Source organism: Anomaloglossus baeobatrachus, chromosome 3, assembly GCF_048569485.1.
Source record: "Anomaloglossus baeobatrachus isolate aAnoBae1 chromosome 3, aAnoBae1.hap1, whole genome shotgun sequence".
NCBI lineage: Eukaryota > Metazoa > Chordata > Amphibia > Anura > Aromobatidae > Anomaloglossus > Anomaloglossus baeobatrachus.
In genome coordinates, this window is record NC_134355.1 from 55,143,349 (window position 1) to 55,167,701 (window position 24,353).

At 46.9% G+C, this 24,353-nt stretch overlaps 1 protein-coding gene across 1 annotated transcript in view; it reads right to left on the bottom strand.

Moving 5' to 3' along the window:
* Positions 1–884: 884 nt before the first annotated feature.
* The window catches only part of PREPL (prolyl endopeptidase like), a 102,403-nt gene continuing 78,934 nt past the window's right edge, over positions 885–24,353 (bottom strand). The window contains exons 11-15 of the mRNA XM_075339192.1: positions 23,139–23,355; positions 5,511–5,660; positions 5,082–5,208; positions 3,365–3,450; positions 885–1,327 (exon numbers count right to left, since the gene is read on the bottom strand). Of these exons, the coding sequence (XP_075195307.1) occupies positions 1,283–1,327; positions 3,365–3,450; positions 5,082–5,208; positions 5,511–5,660; positions 23,139–23,355 (625 nt within the window). The 3' untranslated portion in view covers positions 885–1,282. The remainder of the gene's footprint in view (positions 1,328–3,364; positions 3,451–5,081; positions 5,209–5,510; positions 5,661–23,138; positions 23,356–24,353) is intronic.

Genomic DNA, 24,353 nt, shown 5'->3' on the forward strand with positions numbered 1-24,353 from the left:
AATGGCTGCGGGCACCTGGAAGCAGGCTGAAGAAGGCGGGAAGTTGGACGCCATTGGGGTGGAAGCCCCTAAATGTAGCAGCGTTGCGGGCCCCATCCAAAAACTCCAGATGCGCTGCGGAGGTCCAGTCCCTGCTGTATGCCCCTTGCGACCCTTTGGGGTGGTACCGCAGGGTGAATAGGGGTGCCCAGGAAAATTCAGCCCCGCGTGCCAACCGGGGAGTGGTACCGTGGAATTGGACGGGGGAGAGGGCCCGACAACTCAAGCCTCTGCGACCTAGGGGAGCGGTACCCACACGGGCTGCGAGAGCTGAGGTAGAGAAAAGATACCTGCAGAAAAAGAAAATTACCACAGATGAGAGCGACGAGCGTCGCCGAGAAAAAATGAAAAAAATAACGCAAAAAATCAAGTGGCTGAAGGGGGCCCAGACGGCCCACATCAGCCTCCTACGACACTAAGCAAAAAACTGATTGAGCCCGCCTCCGGCTCAGGGGTTATACTGCTGGGGAGGAGCTAACTTTTTCTGTTTACTTAGTGTCAGCCTCCTAGTGACAGCAGCATAACCCATGGTCCTGTGTCCCCCAATGAAACGACAGAGAAATTCCATTTTCTAGTGCGCACAGGGCCTAAGTGTTTTCTTTCTTTCCTTCTTATATTTTTCTCATCTTGAACTTTCGCCTATCTTTGCTCTACAGTATATTACTTTAAAATTTGTAAAATATTAAGAAAATGTTATTGGAACCATGAATATTCATGTGCTCAGGACAGGATGTACTGTACGTCGGATTACTGACTGGTGTTTTTTCGTTTCCTGCAAGTCTTGTTGTACACTCAGTTTTGGGCACAACAGTGTTATTGCAAATGGGCCATTAGGTTCAATGATTTGTAGTTTATTGTCATGATGGTTTCTAAATAAAGAATTTAAAAAAAAAAAAAAAAAAAGTGGAAATGCGACAGGCTGGATCTAAATAACATTCACATTTTTTTATTCAATGATCAGTCCCCAAAGAGAACGATTCCAGATGACAGAACATGATCACCGGCCTCCAAGAACAGCATCACTCCCGTACACCGGGCCACTTCTACAAAACTCATGTTCATCTTGCAGAAATTCATGGACGTGGTGCAGGAACAGTCACCGTTTCGATGTATGGTAACAGCAGAAACGTCTGTAAGCGAAGCAGCCGAATGTAAATATAATCTAAAAGGAGACAGAGCGACCCGGCGATCTTCCCTGTTCGTTGCGTACTGCATTTTCCAGGTATTTCTATGTAATGTTCTCCTACAGTTTCAGTTCCTTGTGTAGAAAAGCAAGCTGAGCGGCCACCTGCAGAAAAAAAGGGATAAGTCAATTTTCCCAACATATAGGCTCCAAATCTCTTGCAGATCGATAGTCAAGTGAGAAAATTTTGGTTACCTAGTCACCACTAGGGGGAGCACAACACATGCATATTTTACTCTGGCAGAGAAAGGGTCAGATTCACTTCGTGCATGCAATCTTGTACAGTTTCCAGTGTGCACAGACATGTCTCATACAGCTTTCTACAGTGGTGACATATCCGCCAAGGACGCAAGGGGTACATCCGAGATTACCAATGGCCACGTCTCAGCCTGGATCGCAGCTACAGAGGAAATCCAGGGCTCATTTTGAAGCGAAGATTCTCATTGTCGCTGTATATACTTCACAGTTATCAGGGTGAGAGCTGTAGGGGTCCGTAGTTATCACTCCTAACATCTCAGTCTGGGTAATAACTAAAGTGGTGATAAGAATCTAAACTTCAAAAAGGAGCCCAGAATCACTTCAGTAGCCGTGATCCAGGCTGAGATACAGCGTGTACCCAACCCCCTGACATCCGCCAATGCAAAAGAGGAGAGGGGGTGGTTCTGTGGGGAAGTGGACAGGCTGCAGGGACAGGAGAGAGATGATGTGCGACCGCCTCCTATTCTCCTATTCCGGGGTTAGAACAGGTGTGTATCACAACAGAGAAAAAAAAATGCTAATAAATATTATATACAACCACATTTATTAGCTTTTTTTCCCCTCTGTTGTGATACACACCTGTTCTAACCCTGGAATAGGAGGTGGTCACACATCATCTCTCTCCTGTCCCTGCACCCTGTCCGCTTCCCCACAGAACACCCCCTGGGTGTAAAAATGGGCTTTAACTTTTTTTTTTTTTTTTTTCAAAAAAAAAGAAGTCCTTTATCATTGGGGAAAAATAAATAATACAATGTGTATATTACTGTACATCACTGACTAACAACCCAATCTATAAAATGACTTATCACTTCCAGTGAATGATAAAAATAGATAAATTATGATGCTTTTTTTGGGTTATCTTCAAATTTTTTTTTTTTTTTTAAAAACAATCAAAAATTCAGAAGCCACAAAAAAAAAAATCAACTAAAATGACAGCTCATCCCATAAAAAATAAGCCCTTATACGCAGTCGCAAAGGAAAAAAGAAAAAAAAAAATTGCGGCTTTCAGAATATGGCAACATACATTTTTTTTATTTTGGACAAAGTATAAATTTATTCTGTAAACATAGTAAAACAAACAGAACAATATAAATTTGGTCTTCGGCATTTCATTAATCACAATTGTAAAGTGCTGCAAAATATGTTGGCGCTATGCAAATAAATTATTATTAATTGTAATGGAACCACACAATTTATTGTATTTACATATAGCGCTATTAATTCCATAGTGCTTTACAAATTTTGGCATTACTGTCCCCATTGGGACTCACAATCTACATACAGAAGTTAATATGTCACTTACACAGTCAATAGAAACACCTTCCCCCGATGAGAAAAGGGGGATTGAAGAGTTGCAATTTTGCAATTTTAACTTTTGCATGAAGGTACCAGCGTAAATTTTATATTATATATATATACGCACGCAAATACACATAATCATACATACAGTGTTTCCACCCATATCCTGTCCACCGCCCTTAACTTGAGAATGGTGGCAGCTATAGGCATAGAAGTGGTGTCTAGGTATAGTAAAGTAGCCATGCGCTACGCAATGAAACCACCTATAGCGCCACCTGGTGGAAAACAACGGAGTTAGCATTTTATCGTGAAACCGGAACGAGATAGAGAAAAAAAGTGAATTAAAAAAATGTAGGGCATCATCAATTCAATATGAAGGGAACACTGGGCAAAACTGATCCACTAATGTTCTACAAAGTGCAGAGCTGAGGGGCCGAGCGCGACACGGAGTGACTGCTCTTCAGGCCCCGCACCAGTTATGCACACTATCAGATTTGCACCGCGTGTTCCTTTAATTATTCTTCTGATGTATTTTCATTTTGAAGAACATAAATGACCTTGTGTGAGTTCGGTGCATATTATTACCTTCTTCAAGGAATCTTCCCAAGACAATGAATCACAATGACTACCTCCAGGATGAACATCCAGCAGTATATTTGGCATCCTCCAATCTGAAATACCAGCAAAATTTATTTATGTACATTTTTCATTTGGGCATTCCTAAAAAGCGTCTGATGGTTAAAGGGGTTGTCCGGGACTTTAACATTGATGACCTATCTTTAGGATAGGTCATCATTGTCTGATGTGGTGGGGTACAACACTCGTCACCCCTGTCAATCAGCTGTTCTTGGTGCCACCGCCGGCCAGAACTGCTCAGTTGTGGAGCTGCACAGCACAGCTTCGCCAACAAAATAGTGGCCGCGACAAGGTACTGCATGTCCGCCCTCTATTCATTTTAATAAAAGGTTATATATGCAGTACCCAGCCATGGTCATTATACAGTTGGAGTTGTGCTGTGCAGCTCCACAACTGAGCGGTTCTGGCTGGCGGTGGCACCAAGAACAGCTGATTGGTGGAGGTGCCAGATGTCGCACATGTACCAATCAGACATTGATTACCTATTCTAAATATAGGTCATCAATGTTAAAGTCCCAGACAACCCCTTTAATTAGGACTAGAGAGGAGCATACTCGATGTTTGGTTTTTGGGCCGAGCATCAACTTTACAAAAAAAACAGAATTTGGGAGCTTTACGTATGCAAACCAAATTTACAAATACACGAGGACAACTGGGTGTTGAATTTTCCCTTAACACTGTTCTCCGTATACTATGCCAATGTTGTCGGACTAACAGTACAATAGAGTTGCAGTGGCGGCACAGCCAATGATTCACCCTCGAGGACAGTCTGGCCGTACCCAAAGGCGAAGTTCATGACTAAACTTATCTGACAAGTCACATCTGCTAATTGCAGCCAATACTGGATGTGTGCTCGTCCGCTGGAAGCTGCTATGCGCCAGTCTGGTGCAGCACATGGACTAGACTAATATTTTCCCCCCATTGTTCTGTAGTCTGTAGAGATAACTGCCCATGTGTATGGGACATTGCTCTAGAATCACTGCATTGAGAAACACGTGATGGTGTCTCCGCGGTGTTGGATGTTGATCTCCCTAAGGTCAACCATCCTTGCTTATGTAGTCTTCTACTAGGTATTGCTCCCACTAGCCAGTTTCCTACTCCACACTGATGAGGGGCAAATACCCCGAAACAGCTGTCTGTGGATGGATACCATGTTTGGCATAGGTGGTCTCCTTGACTGGAGACTGCTCTTCCCGTGGTTGTTCCTTCCCGGTGAAAGACCTGGCTAGTTTCCTGCTAGCGTTGAGAAACATGTGATGGTGTCTCCGCAGGATTTCTTGTTTTGAATATTTCCCAGGGGGCATTGCTCTAGAATCACTGCGTTGAGAAACACGTGATGGTGTCTCCGCGGTGTTGGATGTAGATCTCCCTAAGGTCAACCATCCTTGCTTATGCCCATGTGTATAAGGACACAGACCAATTGTAGGCCATGGCCAAATTTGACTGGGAAGAGAGATGGTAACAGTTGTCAATTTATTGATGCAATTCGAGGAGGAATAACAGAGGGACAGTTCAATGCAGAATTCTAAGATAGGTTTTAGATGCTCCAGCATTGGGAAGAATGGGGGATGGGCGGACAAATGTTTTAGAATTAGCGAAGCAAGAGGCAGACAGATTTGGATGGGTGCACGGCTTACTGACCAGCTGATTGCTGCATCTCACTCACCGGGTAAGGTCGATGTCTGAAAATGGCGGAGGGCGGCTGTCCTGAGCTTTTTCACATACAGCAGTAATCCACTTAACACGACGCGCTGATCATTCTCATAAGCCGTAATCAGAACTGAAGGATAATTCTGCAAAGAGGACAAAGAAACAGACATGGACACGACAGTAATAGGATCAGAAATTGTTACACACTTCTCTATGCACCGTCCAATAATCCAGAATATTTAATAATCCAGTGGCTGTCAGCTCTCATGAACGCACATATTAGCCCTTCTTCTGTCTTTAATGACAGGTGAGGGATACAGGGACAGCCGTCCGTCATGATCGTTGAAGGGATCTACATCGGTCTTTTTTTTTGGCTGAATTTTAGGAAAACTGCACAGGTGAATGAGAATAAAGCCAGGAGATAAAGTGCTAGCCCGGCTACTACCTGCAGAGCGATATTCTGATAAGGGCAATAAGCTTGTATGGCTCTGTAGTGTTGGGCGTCAGTCTGAGGATCGCCCCATTCTTCTTGCTCTTCTATAGTCAATGGTAAAGACTGGTCCATCATGGTGTCCAGCACATTTAGGAAAGGCGCCTGGAAAAGAAAGCGGCAAGGTCATCGAGCGACGGCACTTCATTATCAGCACGTCCCCCAATTAAGAAGTTGAAAGCAAAGGACAAGAACAGAGTCCCCATGTGACACCCTTAAGGATGGAAACAATTTTAGTTTTTCTTCTCCTGTCCGTCCAAGAGACCACTTTTTTATCCTTTCCATCACCGTGGCTATCTAAGACCTTTTCGCTCTAAAATAAGAGGTAGTTTTAAAGGGAACCTGTTACCAGATTTGGCGACTGATAAGGGTGCTTTACACGCTGCGATATCGGTACAGATATTGCTAGCGAGCGTACCCGCCCTCGTCGGTTGTGCAACACTGGCAAATTGCTGCCCGTGGCGCACAACATCGCTAACACCTGTCACACGGACTTACCTTCCCTGCGACGTCGCTCTGGCCGGCGATCCGCCTGCTTTCTAAGGGGGCGGTTCATGCGGCGTCACAGCGACGCCACACAGCAGCTGTCCAATAGCAGAAGAGGGGCGGAGATGAGTGGCCGGAACATGCCGCCCACCTCCTTCCTTCCTCATTGCCGGTGGACGCAAGTAAGGAGATGTTCCTCGTTTCTGCGGTGTCACACACAGCGATGTATGCTGCCGCAGGAACGACGAACAACATCGTACCTGCAGCAGCAACGATATTAAGGAAATGAAGGACGTGTCAACGAGCAACGATTTATCACTTTTTGCGCTCGTTGATCGTCGCTCATTGGTGTCACACGCTGCAATGTCACTAACGACGTGACCCCGACGATATATCGTTAGCGAAGTCGCAGCGTGTAAAGCACCCTTAAGTCGTGGCCACCACCAGTGAGACCCTATATACAGCATTTTAGAATACTGTATATAAGAGCCCAGGCAGATCTGTAGAACATAAAAAAACACTTTTATAATACTCACCTAGGGGGGCGGTCAGGTCCGATGCGTGTTGCTGCTCTCCGGTGATCGGTGCCCTACATTATGCACATTAGCCGGCATTGCGGTCCTGCACAGATGCACTTTGATCTGTCCTGCTAAGGGCAGACCAAAATATTGTAGTGCACATGCGCGAGAAGTCTTTAACCTTTCCACGTGCCTGCACATTACAGTACTTAGATCTGCCCTCAACAGAGAAGATTAAAGTGCACCTGTGCAGAATCACAATGCCGGCCTGTGTGGCTGATGTAGGCCGCATCATCCATACTAGGCTGGGTAGAAGGAGGACAGAGATCACAGCAGAGAGGAGTCGTCGGGCCGGAGAGCAGCGACACCCATCAGACCGGACCTCCCCCCCAGGGGAGTATTATGTTTAATATATCTTTACTATTATTATTATTATTATATTTGTATCAAAACAAGGGTACAAAAAGGTATACGTTTCAATTAACAGTTACAATTCTTATAATGTATGTTTAAAATAATGAGGCAGTCCAACAATAAGTTTCGACGCTTATGGCATCCTCTGCATATAGGTAATAAGTAGTGATGAGCGAGTACTAAAAAGCTCGGGTGCTCGAGGCTCGGGCCGAGCATCCCAAGATACTCGTGTACTCGGCCCGAGCACCGAGCCCAATGTTATCCTATGGGGGACCCGAGTATTATTCTGAAATGACCACCGGCAGCATGTAGAAACCATAAAACTGTAAATTAAAAAAAAAAACGTGCGTGTGTGTGTAAGCGTGCATATATATATACACGCGGAGTGGAGTGCGGGAGGGGCCGTAGCCGAGCAAGGAAGTGTCGGGCTAAAGGCACGGTCATGCTGTGAGGGCCGGCCAATCACTGCAATTCCACAACAGGGCTGTGGCATTGCAGTGGTCTGCCAGCCAATCCCTCCATAAGGGCTGGCTCTAAAAAGAGCGCCAACATGAAGACCACGAGTACAGCACGAGTATTGCGAGATTACTCGGTCCCCGCCGAGTAGCCCGAGTACAGTGATACTCGTGCGAGTACCGAGTAATAACAAGCATACTCGCTCATCACTAGTAATAAGGTTTCCAGAGTCTCATCGGGATCCAAATGGTGTTATACTGATCCCTGAAACCCTATGTGTACTTTCACACTTGCGTTGTTTTCCTTCCGTCACAATCCGCCCTTTTGGAAAACAGCGGAATCCGTTAACGGATTCCGCTGTTTCCCATAGTCTTGTATGGATGATGGATTGTGCCAAAAGGACCTGCGTTGCTTCCGCTGGGCGACGCTGCGTTGCTTCCGCCCAGCGGGAGGAACGCAACATGTAACTTTTTTTGAGCAGCGGAATCCTTAGGATTTCACTGCGCATGCTCTCTCTGGCTCCCTGCACCCGTAACCAAGGTAAATATCGGGTAACCAAGCAAAGTGCTTTACCCGATATTTACCCTGGCCACGTGTGCAGGGAGCCCGACACTTCCCCGCTCGGCTCCGCCCCCTCCCGCACTCCACTCCTACATATATTATATACATACACACACACACACACACAAACACACACACACACCTGTCCTCAGCGATCAGCTGATCACCCGGCGCTGGGGGCGATCAGTTTACCCCCCGTGCTGGGAGCGATCAGTTGATCACCTGGCGCTGGGAGCGATCAGTTTACCCCCCCCCCCGGTGAAACAGAAAAAAGAAAAAAAAGGCTGATTCCGTTGTATTGTACGATCCGTTGTGCCACTACATGCAACATATCCGTTGCATCCGTCACACAACGCAATGCAACGGATACCGTTCAACGCAAGTGTGAAACTAGCCTATGAGAGCGTCACTTTTTTTTTTAAAAAAACAAAAACAAAAAAGAATAAGAAAACCCCTCATATTAATTGTCTTTCATAAACTGTAACATATGTGGTTATCTTATACTACTAAACTATAAGAAATAGTTTCAGGAACTCCCGCTCTAGGATTCCCTGAAGATAGAATACAAGAAAAATTAAATAAAAAGAAATAAAGAGAAGTAAGACATAAAGCAGGAAGAGAGAATAAGGAGAGGAAAGAGAAAAAGAAGATAGAAGAAAAGTATTACCATGATGTCACCCCACCATTCACCTCGGTCACATGACCCACTAATCGTAGGCCCCTTCTATTCTAGAACACCTTGGGTTAGCCAGATCTGAAATTGTTGAAATTCTCTAAATTCAAACCAGGGGTACCAGATTGTGAACCAAGTCTAAAAGGCCACGTCTCACTAAGCAACATCGCTAGCAACATCGCTGCTGAGGCACGACTTTTGTGACGCAACAGCGATGTTGCTAGTGATGTCGCTGTGTGTGACATCCAGCAACAACCCGGCCCCTGCTGTGAGGTCGCTGGTTGTTGCTGAATGTCCTGGACCATTTTTCAGTTGTTGCTCTCCCGCTGTGAAGCACACATCGCTGTGTGTGACAGCGAGAGAGCAACAATTGAATGTGCAGTGAGCTGGCTTCTGCGGACGCTGGTAACCAATGTAAATATTAGGTAACCAAGAAGCCCTTTCCTTGGTTACCCGATATTTACCTTCGTTACCAGTGTCCGCTGCTCTCACGCTGTCAGTGCCAGCTCCCTGCTCCCTGCACACATAGCCAGAGTACACATCGGGTAATTAACCCGATATGTATTCTGGCTAGGAGTGAGTGCAGGGAGCCAGCGCTAAGCGGTGTGCGCTGGTAACAAAGGTAAATATCGGGTTGGTTACCCAATATTTACCTTAGTTATCAAGCGCAGCATCGCTTCCATGCGTCGCTGCTGGCTGGGGGCTGGTCACTGGTCGCTGGTGAGATCTGCCTGTTTGACAGCTCACCAGCAACCCGTGTAGCGACGCTCCAGCGATCCCTGCCAGGTCAGGTTGCTGGTGGGATCGCTGGAGCGTCGCTTAGTGTGACGGTACCTTAAGTTGTATTTGTATCAGATGCCCTCAGCTCCTCCATACAATGTACAGTATCCATTGCTTCAACCCAACTCTCTTCAACTCATAAGATGTTCTCCAGTGTCTGGGAATAATCTGTTTCATTGAGATTACGAAGTAAGATAGGAGATCTTTACGTATTTTGGGGACTGATCCATTAAACATGGAAAGTAATGCTATCTCTGGCGTAGGGATCACTTCCGAGTGCGTAAGATGGTTATATAGGGAGAAAATTTCCTCCCACAGTTTTCTAACCACTATGCATGTCCACCAAATGTGTACCATTGTCCTTGGTGATCTCAGACACCTCCAACACTCGACAGCAACCTAGGGGAAAATCCTATGAAGTTTGTCTGGCGTTCTGTATCATCTAGATAAAATTTTATAATTTAGTTCTTGTATCCTACTGGATACTGTTAATTTGTGTGTTAAGGTGAAAGTTTTGTTCCAAATTTTTCCAGGAAAAACACGACCCAACTCTCTATGCCACTGATCTATGTATCCGGGCAGGCCCCCTCCCCCACTCTGTAGCGACACTATTTTATATATTGTGGAAATAACATGAGTTGGTGTCTCCTGAGCAATACATAACCTTTCAAAATGGGTCATTTCCTCATCAGATATGGACCCCCGTGTCAAAGAGTCCACGTAGCTTCGGAGTTGAAGATAAAGAAACCAGTGTCCCGGTTCCCTCCTTCTATCTCCCAGTAGGGAGTTCAATGTTCTACAAGCTGTGGAGGACACTACATCCCTAACACGGGGAGTTCCCATTGTGTAAACAGAGATAAGACTGGGGTGGAGCTCGTGCAGTCAAAGGGGGAACTGAGGGTTACCCACCAGAGGCGTCAGAGGTCCCAGATTCTTGGTCAAACCGAATCTGCTATTGATGGTGCACCATGTGCCAATTAGGGAGAGGAGGAATGGGGTCAGCTCTATGTTCAATAAATGATCACCCGAAGACAACCAAAAAATTCCCAATGCACTAGCTGGAGCCAAAGTATGTTCCATTGCTACCAATAATTTATTCTCTTTTTTGTGTAATAGGTCTAGAATACAATTTCCTACAGACGCCGCATTGTAAGCTTTAAAGTCAGGTAGTCCCGTCCTTCCTTCCCACCGTGGGCGTGTTACTAGAGAATGTTTCAAACGAGTTTTGGTACCGTGCCAGGCAAAATGCCGTATCCTCCTTCTTAGTTTAAGGAAGAAGGGCTCTCCCAAATTGTACGGGATGGTCTGAAATAAATATAAAACTCTTGAGTAAAATATCCATTTTTATAGTGTTAATTCTACCAAACCAAGAGATTGGGAGGTTGTGCCAATTTGTGAGGTCCCTCTGGATGGATTGCAAAAGGTCTGTAAAGTTTAGATCATATATGTTTTGGGGGTCTGCTGGTATTTTAATCCCTAGATATTTAATAAAACTGCTACTCCATTTAAAATGGGAAGGAAGGTTTAAGTGTTCTCTCTTCAGCAGAAGAGAGTGAATCATTCAATATCTCAATTTTCTGGAGGTGGACCTTAAAATTGGACAATCTACCAAATTTCTCAAATTCCACCAGAACAGCCGGCAAGCTTATCCTTGGTTGAGTAACAGAGCAGTAAATCGTCTGCAAACACAGCCATCTTATGGGAACAGGAACCCACTTGTATTCCACTAATGGAAGGATTTCTCCTAATAGCGTTTGCTAAAAACGCCATCACTATGATGTATAAGTATGGGGACAATGGGCACCCCTGTCTGGTACAGTTTCTAATCTCAAGTGGGCTGGACAAGCGACCATTTATGCTCACCTGAGCTGTGGGAGTTTGGTATAATGCCATTATCCAATGTCTCAACCGAGGACTAATCCCTATTCCCTGCAGAGAGCCATCAAGGAAACTCCAACGAACCCTATCGAATGCTTTTTCAGCATGTACCGTTAAAAAGCAAGCAGGGATTTTTTGCTTTCTAGCCCATGAAATCAAAGATATGGTTTTAATGGTGTTGTCTCGTGCCTCCCTCCCGGGAACAAACCCCACCTGGTCCTTGTGAATTAATTCTGGGATATGTGGGTGTAGGCAAAGCGCAATCATCTTGGAGTATAGTTTAACGTCGATGTTAATAAGCGATATTGGTCTGTAGTTGACACATACTAAGGGGTCCCTCCCCGGCTTGGGAATAACTGCTATTCGGGCTTGGAGAGATTGTTTAGGAAAGCCACATATTTTAGATATAGAATTATAAGCTTTCAGCATCAGAGATCCACATGTCTCACCACATAGTTTATAAAACCGAGGAGTGAGGCCATCTTGACCTGGACTCTTCCCCACTTTAAGAGCAGGGATAACTTCTTTAAGTTCCGATTCCGTAAAGTCAGCTTCCAACTCCTCTGCCTCCTCTGCTCCCAACCTCCCTGGATTATTTTCTCGTATGTAATCTCGCGTGTCCTGGTCAAAATTTACAGCATCTGGCATATGTTGAGATGGTATGTTATATAGTGATGCATAATATTTCTTGAATTCATCTAGGATGTCAGATGTGGAATGAATCTGGGTCACCGACTTTGTGTTAAGGGTAAGGATCCGAGGCTGTGCCTGTCTGGGATGAAGAGTCTGGGCAAGCAGTCTTCCACTTTTGTCTCCACATTCAAAGAAATTTCTCCGAGCTCTGTCTCTGGCACACAAGGATTTTTGGTCTAAGATGGATAAAATTTGGTGACGCAAAGTAGATATCTCTGCTTTGAGGACGTCGTTTGGTGTGTTTTTATTTATTGTTTCTTTCAGACCCAGTTGTACTAATAATTCCTTTAATTCCATCGCTCTTTCCCTCTTGAGTCTGGAACCATGAGAGATACAGATGCCTCTGATTACACAATTCAGGGCTTCCCCTTTTATAGGGTCAGGTGTCAGGTCCATTGCATGGTCAGCCCCGAAGTTTGTAATTGCTGTGTGAATCTTTTCTAAACACACTTTATTCTTCAGTAAGTTGTCATTAAGTCTCCCAAGTATATCCCGAACCGCCTCTATCTATCATTCCCACCTCTCCATCAACTGGCGCATGATTTGACCACAAAAAGGTATCCAATGAACATTTTGGAGTATTGTCCAAAAGATCATGAGAAATAAGTAAATAGTCTATTTTCGTGTAACTATTATGTGCTAGTGAATGGAAGCTATAATCCCTAACTCCGGGTTGCAGGATCCTCCAAAGATCTACCAGTCTAAGAGACACCAACTCTTTTTTAAGCCTACGTATCGCAGAGTGAGGGACAGCTGACCTACCCGAAGAAGAGTCCACTGCTGGGTTCAGAATCATGTTGAAGTCCCCACCAAGGATAATACGGGAACCACCGGCGAATTCTGACAGTTTCCCAAGTACCTCCAAAGCGTACGCCACGTGTCTCTGGTTAGGAAAATAAACATTAGCAATGGTATAAATAGTGCCCAAAAAAGATATCTTAAGTAAGATATAGCGTCCATCCAAGCCGAAGAAAGAGTCAACTACTTCAGGTTGAAAGGACCGATGAAATGCCACCGAGACCCCGCATGCCTTACAGCTCGGGTGGGGGCAATGGAACCATGTTGGATAATTTTTTATTTTACAGCTGGGAACACACCTGATCTAAAGTGTGTCTGCTGTAACATAACCATTTTAACATTCTGTTTATGAAAACGGAACAAAATCTGGCTCTTTTTTCCGGCTTGTTTAAGCCCTTAGTGTTATATGTGACACCATGGTATAAAGGATGTTTAGTAATAGGGTAAAGAGGGAAAAAGAAGAAAAATGAAAGTAGTGAAAGTAGATAAAGTAGAGGTTAACAAAGGAAGAAAAATGTTAACCTGTGGGTTAGTTCAAGAAAAATTCTCAAACAACTACAGTTAGGTCCAGAAATATTTGGACAGTGACACAATTTTCGCGAGTTGGGCTCTGCATGCCACCACATTGGATTTGAAATGAAACCTCTACAACAGAATTCAAGTGCAGATTGTAACATTTAATTTGAAGGTTTGAACAAAAATATCTGATAGAAATTGTAGGAATTGTACACATTTCTTTACAAACACTCCACATTTTAGGAGGTCAAAAGTAATTGGACAAATAAACCAAACCCAAACAAAATATTTTTATTTTCAATATTTTGTTGCGAATCCTTTGGAGGAAATCACTGCCTTAAGTCTGGAACCCATGGACATCACCAAACGCTGGGTTTCCTCCTTCTTAATGCTTTGCCAGGCCTTTACAGCCGCAGCCTTCAGGTCTTGCTTGTTTGTGGGTCTTTCCGTCTTAAGTCTGGATTTGAGCAAGTGAAATGCATGCTCAATTGGGTTAAGATCTGGTGATTGACTTGGCCATTGCAGAATGTTCCACTTTTTTGCACTCATGAACTCCTGGGTAGCTTTGGCTGTATGCTTGGGGTCATTGTCCATCTGTACTATGAAGCGCCGTCCGATCAACTTTGCGGCATTTGGCTGAATCTGGGCTGAAAGTATATCCCGGTACACTTCAGAATTCATCCGGCTACTCTTGTCTGCTGTTATGTCATCAATAAACACAAGTGACCCAGTGTCATTGAAAGCCATGCATGCCCATGCCATCACGTTGCCTCCACCATGTTTTACAGAGGATGTGGTGTGCCTTGGATCATGTGCCGTTCCCTTTCTTCTCCAAACTTTTTTCTTCCCATCATTCTGGGACAGGTTGATCTTGGTCTCATCTGTCCATAGAATACTTTTCCAGAACTGAGCTGGCTTCATGAGGTGTTTTTCAGCAAATTTAACTCTGGCCTGTCTATTTTTGGAATTGATGAATGGTTTGCATCTAGATGTGAACCCTTTGTATTTACTTTCATGGAGTCTTCTCTTTACTGTTGACTTAGAGACAGATACACCTACTTCACTGAGAGTGTTCTGGACTTCAGTTGATGTTGTGAACGGGTTCTTCTTCACCAAAGAAAGTATGCGGCGATCATCCACCACTGTTGTCATCCGTGGACGCCCAGGCCTTTTTGAGTTCCCAAGCTCACCAGTCAATTCCTTTTTTCTCAGAATGTACCCGACTGTTGATTTTGCTACTCCAAGCATGTCTGCTATCCCTCTGATGGATTTTTTCTTTTTTTTCAGCCTCAGGATGTTCTGCTTCACCTCAATTGAGAGTTCCTTAGACCGCATGTTGTCTGGTCACAGCAACAGCTTCCAAATGCAAAACCACACACCTGTAATCAACCCCAGACCTTTTAACTACTTCATTGATTACAGGTTAACGAGGGAGACGCCTTCAGAGTTAATTGCAGCCCTTAGAGTCCCTTGTCCAATTACTTTTGGTCCCTTTAAAAAGAGGAGGCTATGCATTACAGAGCTATGATTCCTAAACCCTTTCTCCGATTTGGATGTGAAAACTCTCATATTGCAGCTGGGAGTGTGCACTTTCAGCCCATATTATATATATAATTGTATTTCTGAACATGTTTTTGTAAACAGCTAAAATAACAAAACTTGTGTCACTGTCCAAATATTTCTGGACCTAACTGTATATTGACTCTTGTCAAGTACAGCAAGACGCTGCAACCCTAAGAGAGGTGAGAGAAGCCTCCAGCAACAGGTTGGAAACCCCCGCCCCCCCGGGCTAGTGTACAAACTATGGGGTATCCATAACTCCTCCCGCCCAAACATTTTGTGAATGGGAGAGCCGAAACACCCCAATTTGAGACTTTATGGAACACAGAGACTAATAAAACATTATATAACGAAATATTAATCAGTAAATATAGCATTTTGAAGGTAAGAGCTCAAGTAATGATTGGAAATAAAAATTCTATGGTAATATGAGCTCTCAATAAACAGAAGAAGACAGATGCATTAAGTATTATCTCTCTGTTGGAGAGACGAATAACATGTGTAAGGACACTATCGGTGAGCTAAGTGCAGAAAGAATAAGGGGATGACCCCACTCCCCCTTTTCAACTCCTTCAACCAAACTTGGCCGCACAAGTAACATCAGCGATAGTCAGACTGTGGGGATCTTCTGCCTCTCTTGGTTTGAACTTGATTCCACTGCTCTCTAGGTGGAAGAGGTGCCAGTGTTTTCGGTGTTGGCCAATCCAGTAGATTAATCGTGGGCAGCTCAAAAGTCCCCAAAAAATTTGGGAGATCCCCCAGGCCTTTGAGAGTTGCCGTTTTCCCATTTTTCCTTGCAGACAACTGAAAAAGAGAATTTTGTTTACTTACCGTAAATTCTTTTTCTTATAGTTCCGTCATGGGAGACCCAGACCATGGGTGTATAGCTACTGCCTCCGGAGGACACACAAAGTTACTACACTCAAAACGTGTAGCTCCTCCCTCCTAGCATATACACCCCCTGCTAGCCAGTCCTAGCCAGTTTAGTGCAAAAGCTGAAGGAGGACATCCACCCACAAGTAGAGATAGAGTAAAACCCGGAATAACCGGAGCCTCTGTCTACAACAACAGCCGGTGAAGACACACGGAACAAGAAACTTGCCAACAGGCAATAGGGAGGGTGCTGGGTCTCCCATGACGGAACTATAAGAAAAAGAATTTACGGTAAGTAAACAAAATTCTCTTTTTCTTTAACGTTCCTATGGGAGACCCAGACCATGGGACGTCCCAAAGCAGTCCATGGGTGGGAATAAACAGACAACTGAGAAGCAGGAAAACCCAACTTCACAAATGGGCGACAGACACCTGAAAGATGCGTCTGCCGAAGCCCGCGTCTGCCAAAGCAAGAGCATGCCTTGGATAGAGCTTCGAAAAAGTATGCAGACTAATTCGAGCTGCCGTCTGACAGACCTACTGAGCCGTAGCCTGAAAGCCGAAAAGGCACCGACAGGTCTGATCAAATGTGCTCTGATCCCCAGCGGGGAAGGCACTTGAGTACACTTGTAGGCCTCGGAAATGGCCGACCTAAGCTAACGAACAAGGGTCGGCTTAGATGCAGAGAGACCGCTATGCTGACTAGCAGTCAGTACTAGAGAGAGGTGCACCGCCTAATAACGGCGGTGCGAGACACCTAGATCCGGGGCGCCCGCACCAGATCCAGGATATGCAACGCTTTCTCAAGCGATGAAGAGGAGCCGGACAAAAGGAAGGCAGGAAAATTGCCCCGGATAAGGTGGAAGCAGTAACCACCTTAGGGAAAAAAGTCCGGAGTCGGGCGGAGACCACCTTGTCTTGATGCAAAAGACCAAAAAAGGGGGTGACTCAGAGAGAGTGCAGCCAGAACTCCCTGGCAGGAAATTATAGCCACTAGAAAGACTACTTTCTGTGAAAGATGAAACAAAGAAACCTCCCTAAGAAGCGCAAAGGGGGGTTTCCGGGAACTGGGAGGACCGGATTAAGGTCCCAGGGCTCCATAGACCGCCGGAAAGGCGGAATGATGTGAGACGCGCCCTTAAAGGAGCGCACCGGAGCCAGCCGGACGATACGCCGCTGGCACATACCGACAGAACGGAGACCTGTCCCTTAATGAGGGATAGTCCTAGCTGTAGACCGGACTGTGGAAGGGACAGGAGGGTCGGCAAGGCTAAAAAGGTCCAAGGACACCTTGGAGCTCGAGTCATAGCGGAGATGACTTCAGGAAGGATACCAGAAGTCGCCAAGATCCAGGACTCAATAGCTACGCCGTCAATCCGAGAATCCAGAATTCTGACGGAAAAAACGGACCTTCTGAGAAAAGGTCTGGACGGACCGGAAGATGCCATGGCAATCCAATGGACAGAAAGAGCAGGTCAGGATACGAAGCCTGCCTGGGTCAGTCTGTAAGAGAATGACCCGACGGCCCCCTTCCCTGATCTTGTGCAGGGCTCTTGGCAAGAGGTAGAGACGAAGCTGGGATCAAACATGAACCAGTGTGTCTACCGCAAAACCTGAGGATTGTGGACCACGGTTGGACAGCTGAAATAATCTGCCCGCAGTTTTGACATCTAGGATGTGGGCTGCGGATACGGTGGACTAGGAGTCCCTTGTCCAGTGAAGAATGTTGAGGCGCCAAGATTGCCAGGCGGCTGAGTGTCCCGATCTGGAAATTGATGTAGGAAAACGCTGTAACGTTATCCGACTGAACTCGAATGTGCCTAGCCGCCAACAAATGGTGAAGGCTTAGAGAGCTAGAATACAGCTCTGATTGCTAGCCCATTGATCTAGAGGGCTGATTCGGACAGAGTCCAAGCGCCCTGCGCTCCGCGGTGGAGATATAATGCTCCCAAGGCGGAATGACCAGCACCCTGGTGAGAATCACCTGGGACGGGGCCAGGAAGGAGCGTCCCTGAGACAGAGTGGTCGAAACCTCCCCTGAAAACGAGCCCCAGGTCAGTGGCAAAGCCACCACCCCGTGGAAGGAGGGAGTTCGCGTGTACAGCGGACAACATCCAGTCTCAGAGGGCACAGGAGAAACTGGGCAAGGAATCGCTTCCATTGACGCCACCGTCTGACCAGCACCTGTATTTGGTGTCTGATAGAACGACGTCGACCGCCAGCGGAGGGACTACTTATCGACTAAGAGCGGCTTCACAAGAGCCGACAGTCTCTGGTTCGAAGTCAGAGTGGACTTGAACAGAATGACAAGCCACCCGAATAGGTTAGAGTGGCGAGAGTAAGCGAAGTACTCTGCTAAGAGTCTGCACTGGATGAAGGCTTGAGAAGAAGGCCGTCTAGGGCAAACGATCACTGTCAATCCCTAGGGGTGCAGGACCCTAATCACAGCAGCCCCAATGAGAATACTCGAGGGGCCGTGGCCAACCCCAAGGGAAGAGCCACGAATTGGACCACTCTGATGGCAAAACGCAGTCAACGCTGGTGTGAAACTGCGATTGACCGTTGCAGAAAAGCATCTCTGATGCCGAAGGCTGCGAGGGAATCTCCTTGGGTTCTTGATTGAACCGGTGAAAAAAAAACACACGGAACAAGACCGAGACTCCATGTGAAAACGCCACACCTGACCATGCTTGAAAAGCTAAGGATCCAGGTCGGAAGGCACCGCCCTCTTCGGGGACTAGAAATAGATTTAAACAAAAATCTCAGAACCGTTCCCAGTCGGGATTCGGTACAATTACTCCATTGGCCTGCAAGAAATGCCACGGCTTATGAGAAGGCGGCGGCCTTGGAGCCGGGAGGAGGTAACAGAAAAAATCTGTTTGGCGGGTGGACAGAACTCCATCTTGTAGCCATGGGAGATATAATCCCGCCCCCACTGAACGGAGACGTGTTAGAACCATACGTCGCCAAGTGGAGAGAGCCTGCCACCGACTAGGAGGAGGTTGGCGTGGCTAGATAGCTCGGAGGAAGCTGACTAAGTGGCAGCATCTCCTGCGGTCTTCTGAAGACGCAGCTTCAAGCCAATTGGTTCTATGAACCTAGGCCGAGCTAGAGGACGATCAGATGGAGGAACGGAAACCACCGAAACCTCAACTGATTCCTGCCCTGGACAGGTTCCCTGGTTTAGGTTTGTGGCAAGGAAGAACTCTCCCCGCCAAGAGCTTCCTAAATTTCATCCAGTCGGTTCCGAAGAGACTGGTCCCACCAAAGAGGAGCCCAGCAAGGAACCTCTATAGAGGCATCTGCCCTCCATTTCCGAAGCCACAGGAGCCTGCGGACAGCGAGGAAAGTAGCCAAGACCACCGCCGTGCGGTGTCCAGCATGGCAGACCTAGGCAGAGGATGAAAAGACTGAAGTCTGGAAGTTCAGGCAACCGTTTTGGGCATAGGGTCCCTGTGAGGGAATGCATCTCCTCTGAGGAGCCATCAGCCACTGACATAACGGTCCGGGCAGAGCCACCTGAGGTGAATGAGCCCACTTCTTGACCACTATTGGTGGACAGGGGAAACACAGTCCTCAGAATCACGCTTCATGGGAAGCGACTGTCAGAGCGGACCCTGGGCTGGTCACAGGGACCTGAAAACCGGAGTGGTTAAGGAACACACGTTGTGTTCACCTAGATAAGGTAACTCCAGCGGATTGAGGTCCAGTACAAAATTAATGTACCGTGGGATCCTTATAGAGGTGCCGTCAGCCACTGATACAACTATCCGGGCTGAAAGTCTAGACACCGGAGTGGCCACCCTTGGCGAATGAGTACACTCCTTGACCACCTCTGATGGGAGGGGGAGACAGGCAGCAGAACCCCGTTGTGGGATCTGCAGGACAGGCTGTGGGCTTGGACGCCTGAAAACTGGAGTGGTTAAGGAACACACTCCTCGTCTTGTTAAAGGTATACTGATGCCTTACTGCCAGCGGGGAATACTCCCCTGATACAGGCGGATGGAGGTCCAATACAGTATAATGGGCGCAATCCAATCAGTCGCATCCGCGTCACCTACGGACGGATCAAAGTACCTAAAGTAGCGTCCGTGACATCCTCCTCGTCCAATGAGTCAGCTCGTAATCGGAGCTGCGGGACGGGGAGGACAGGGGACCCTGCGTCTCCCTGTCAGGAGGACGGGGTCTGAGAGCTTTGCTGAGCGAGCAGAGAACGCCCTGAGAAGGGGGCTGCATGCTCAGCAGATGCCGGGACAGGCCGACCCCTGGAAAAAAGATTCCCCCAGGGGTCAGCCATCGACCGGAGCAGCTGGAGGGACCCTGAATGAGCCTCCAAGCTGAGGGGCCACAGTGGTTATGAGCTCGGTACAGCCGTACGAGACTACCAGCAGTGGATACTAAAAACAGCCTGCAGCCTCGCTCTGTGAGACATGCTGCAGAGGTGGGGGGCTATTTCTAGAATGTCTAGAATACCCAAGACAGGGGTCAGCCTGGGGAGACTCCAGGCAGAGGCACCACATAAGGACCATTACAGTGTGGGTCCGTGCCGGTTCAGGCAATATGAGTTTACATGCAGAACATGTAGTATACAGCCTTGGAGCTTTGCTCCTAGTGTGAGACATGCTGCTGAGGAGGTTCTATAATAAAGAATTAACTCCCTCAGAATGCCGTGATCATGTATAAAAGTGCACAGCCAGAGGTTGTGACTTATAAGGCCGCTATTGTGAGTGCCCCCTCAGGTTCCAAGCCTGGACCCCCAGCCATATATCCACTCCCTCTGCTGCAGAGCAGCCAGCGCCGATCAGCGTACTAAGAACGCTGAGAAAATGGCGCCAGAGTGAGAGGGGGGGGGGGGCGGGGGTTAACCCAGGAGCGGGAATCGGAGGGCTAAGGACATGTACAGGGGAGGGAATCACCTCCTGAAAAAAGAGTGTCCTCCCCTGTGCAGAGCGGCCGGCGGGCGGCTCTGCAGTGTCCCCCTGCATGACTAACATGCAGGGGAACAAAACGAAACTAGGCCGCGGCTGAAGCCGGGGCCTAGAGTTATACCTGCGGCCGAAAATCAGGCATCATCGGCGCGGTACTCAGTAAAAACTGAGAAACCGGCCGGAAAAACTGTAAAAAGCAGCATTATCAACATAAATCACTGTCCCCTCAATAAATCCACATTGTAGAAGGACCCTTGAACAACGTCTCTATACTTAGCTTTGAGACGCAGGGTCCAATCCCTGGTGGGGTGGGGGTCCAGTGCTCCGTCCAGCAGGGTCCTGCCAAAGGGCTGCGGATGGAGGCCGGTCTCCTGCAAGGCAGTGAGAACCGTGTTGGCTCTAACTTCAAGCCAGAGCCCTAAGGGATGGTGAAGGAGCGCGGCATGAAGGGATTTCTGCCCTGAAGTCAACCTTAACAGCACTGCCGCCAGGGGAGTGTGAAGGGACATGCCGGGGGTCCAGTGGACCCGCTTTTCTTCCAAATCTTTAGAAAAAATGAAAAATCAAAAAAGGATGCATGTGTGTGTGTGATCCTCCTGACACAAAGCTTGAAACTGGCTAGGACTGGCTAGCAGGGGGTGTATATGCTAGGAGGGAGGAGCTACACGTTTTGAGTGTAGTAACTTTGTGTGTCCTCCGGAGGCAGTAGCTATACACCCATGGTCTGGGTCTCCCATAGGAACGTTAAAGAAAAGGGGTACCCTCATCTGTATGGGATATCCTTGTCTCGTAAAGCAGAAAGCAGTGGTCTCAGGGCCCTGCACAGCTGCAAAGTTCTGAGTGCCAGATCTTGGAGAACCAGCAGGGAAGTCCCTTGGTAGGAGCCCGCCACATTGTCCCTGCAGCTCTTGAGAATAGCTTCTTTCTCTTTATAGAAATGGATTCTACAGATTACATCTCTTGGGCGTGTGGGGTCGGACGGTTTAGGGCCCAGTGCCCTATGGATCCGGACTATATCAATATGCTGCTCTGGGTCTCTCTGGAGGAGATTGTTGAAGTATTTTTGAGCCCACTTCTCTAGCTGTGCTGGTTCCACTGATTCCTTCAGCCCCCTTATGCGTAGATTGTTAAGTCGATGGCGGTTTTCTATGTCGTCCAAGTGGGTTAGAATGTCCTGCAATTGTAAGGAATGATCTGACAGCACTTGATGATGTGTGTCTAGTTGGGAGAATATTTGTTCTTGGGCTTCCTCTATTTCAGTCATCCTCTGACCCACTTGCTAATTTCTGACTGCAGGTTGTACATGTTTTGTTTATGTGAGGCCTTAAGCGCTCCCAGCAAGGAATCCATCTCCCTCCTTGTTGGTATAGCTCTTATATGCTCTTTCCAGTCCCAAGGCTCATCCTCTCTCTGGGTTGCACTCCGGGCTGGGCTCCCATTTCCACCTTTTGCATGTTGCTGAGATCTGGGCCCCCCTCCAGGACTCTGTTATGCATTATTGACTTGGGGCTGTTTGTGGATGTTTCCTGTAGCAGTAGGTGCAGCACCCTTCCCCCCCTCCCACTTTTACTGCTTCTGGAGCGGTTTTACTGGGATTATATCCTTCCCTGTCTGGGGATTTTTGTGTGCTGGTCCCCCCCTTGGGTCTCCGTTTGTGGGCTTTGGGGCGCGGTGATCAGGGAGACATCTGCCCTACCAGCATTGGTGTCCAGCTTCTGTGAGGCCTCCATGCCGTCCTGCAGCCGCGTGGGATTCTCAGCCGCCGCCATCTTAGGTAAGGGAGCTGCTGGTCATTGCTCTGCCTGTGAACTGAAATATCGGGGGATTTCCGCTTCTTCTGCCTCCACAGCTGCTGCCTCCGCCGTCCGCCCTCTCCTGCGTACCATTGCCTGTCTCCTGCTCCTGAATGTCATTCTCTGGTTCTGATTATATCGCCGGGTAAGCGGGAGCTCCTTCTCCCCGCGTCCTATCTCGCCATCGGCTAGCTCTGCCCCCCCCAGGGGAGTATTATAAAAGTGTTTTTATGTTATACATAGCGGCCTGGGCTCTTATATACAGCATTCCAGAATACTGTATATAAGAGCCCACTGGTGGTGGCTGCAGCCTATAGTTGCCAAATCTGGTGACAGTTTACCTTTTAAAAAACATTAATTTTACCATATAATGGGGTCAAAATAGTTTAGGCTTTGGCACTGACCAAACACTGACAGTCTGTTCAAAGGGGCCACAGCACTCGCCCCATTGTTTGTTCATGCACCATAAAGTCTTGTGTAATCCAACTCCACCAATAATACAACAACAATATCCTATCCTACGGACTGGACCATTAATTGCAAGGACTGGACCATTTATTGCAAGGACTAGACCATTAATTGCAAGGACTGGACCATTAATTGCAAAATCTAGAAAATTATTTGAACTAATAGCAATAAATATAACGATGCGGTACCTCCAAAACCAGAGCTTGGAAAAGCCACGGCCTAGCATTGTACAGCGCTCCGGCTAGGACTCCTCCGGCACTGGCAGCTTCAAGGGACGTCCGACAGGGCTGAGAAAATCCCACATCATGGAGATGTACAATACAAGCCTCCAGGTCATCCAGGCCATTCTGCTTCTGCTCCAGATTACCTTCCTTATGCCAGTTACATCCCAGTTCTCCACCACCTCTGTAAAGACACAGCAGGCAGCACATGAGGAGCGGGGGAAGCAGTGGAAATATATCCCAAGAGCACACACATCGAATTATTTGGACTGCTAAATAATTTTCATAAGTTTTGCCTTTGTGTCAAAATAAATACAGTGTGTCCACTCATATCCTGTCCACCACCATTAACTTGACAACAGCGGCAGCTATAGGCATAGAAGTGGTGTCTAGGTATAGTAAAGTATGTATTCGCTAAGCAATGAAACCACCTATAGCGACACCTGGTGGAAAACAACGCAGTTAGCATTTTTATTTATTTATTTATTTTTATTTCGAAAATGGAACGAGATAGAGGAAAAAAGTGAATTACAAAGTTGTAGGGCATCATCAATTCAATGTGAATCGACACCTTACATACAGAAATGCTATGATTAGAACGTGTAAACCTCACAAGGCTGTGGACGTGAAGCGATACCTCATGGAGACCTTCCTACAAGTCATTGGGTATGGTGGCTGTGTGGAGTGGCCTCCACGCTCACCTGACCTGACCCCATTGGACTTCTTCCTGTGAGGTCACATCAAACAGCCGGTGTATGCGACCCCTCCACCAACATTGCAGGACCTACGACAACGTATCACAGATGCTTCTGCAAACGTGTCTATGCCTATAGCTGCCGCCGTTCTCAAGTTAATGGTGGTGGACAGGATATGGGTGGACACACTGTATATAAAAACATAGCCACTGAGATGTGAATTAAGTGTACACTTGCAAACTTATGTTACATTTATCTTTTTTATTTTTGGCAATCTTTGTTTCATATGATCTTTATTAAAAACAAACACATTATGGGCAAATTAACACTCGTACATATTGTCCTTTCCGGAGGGTTTTTCAGCAGGCTCATTACCATCAGAGGCAGGATTACAGTGACAGGTAACACCCCTGTACACAGCTGATAACCCAGTATCCACTATTCTCAATAGGTGACATCACAGCTGACTCTGCTCCTCCTCCTTTCA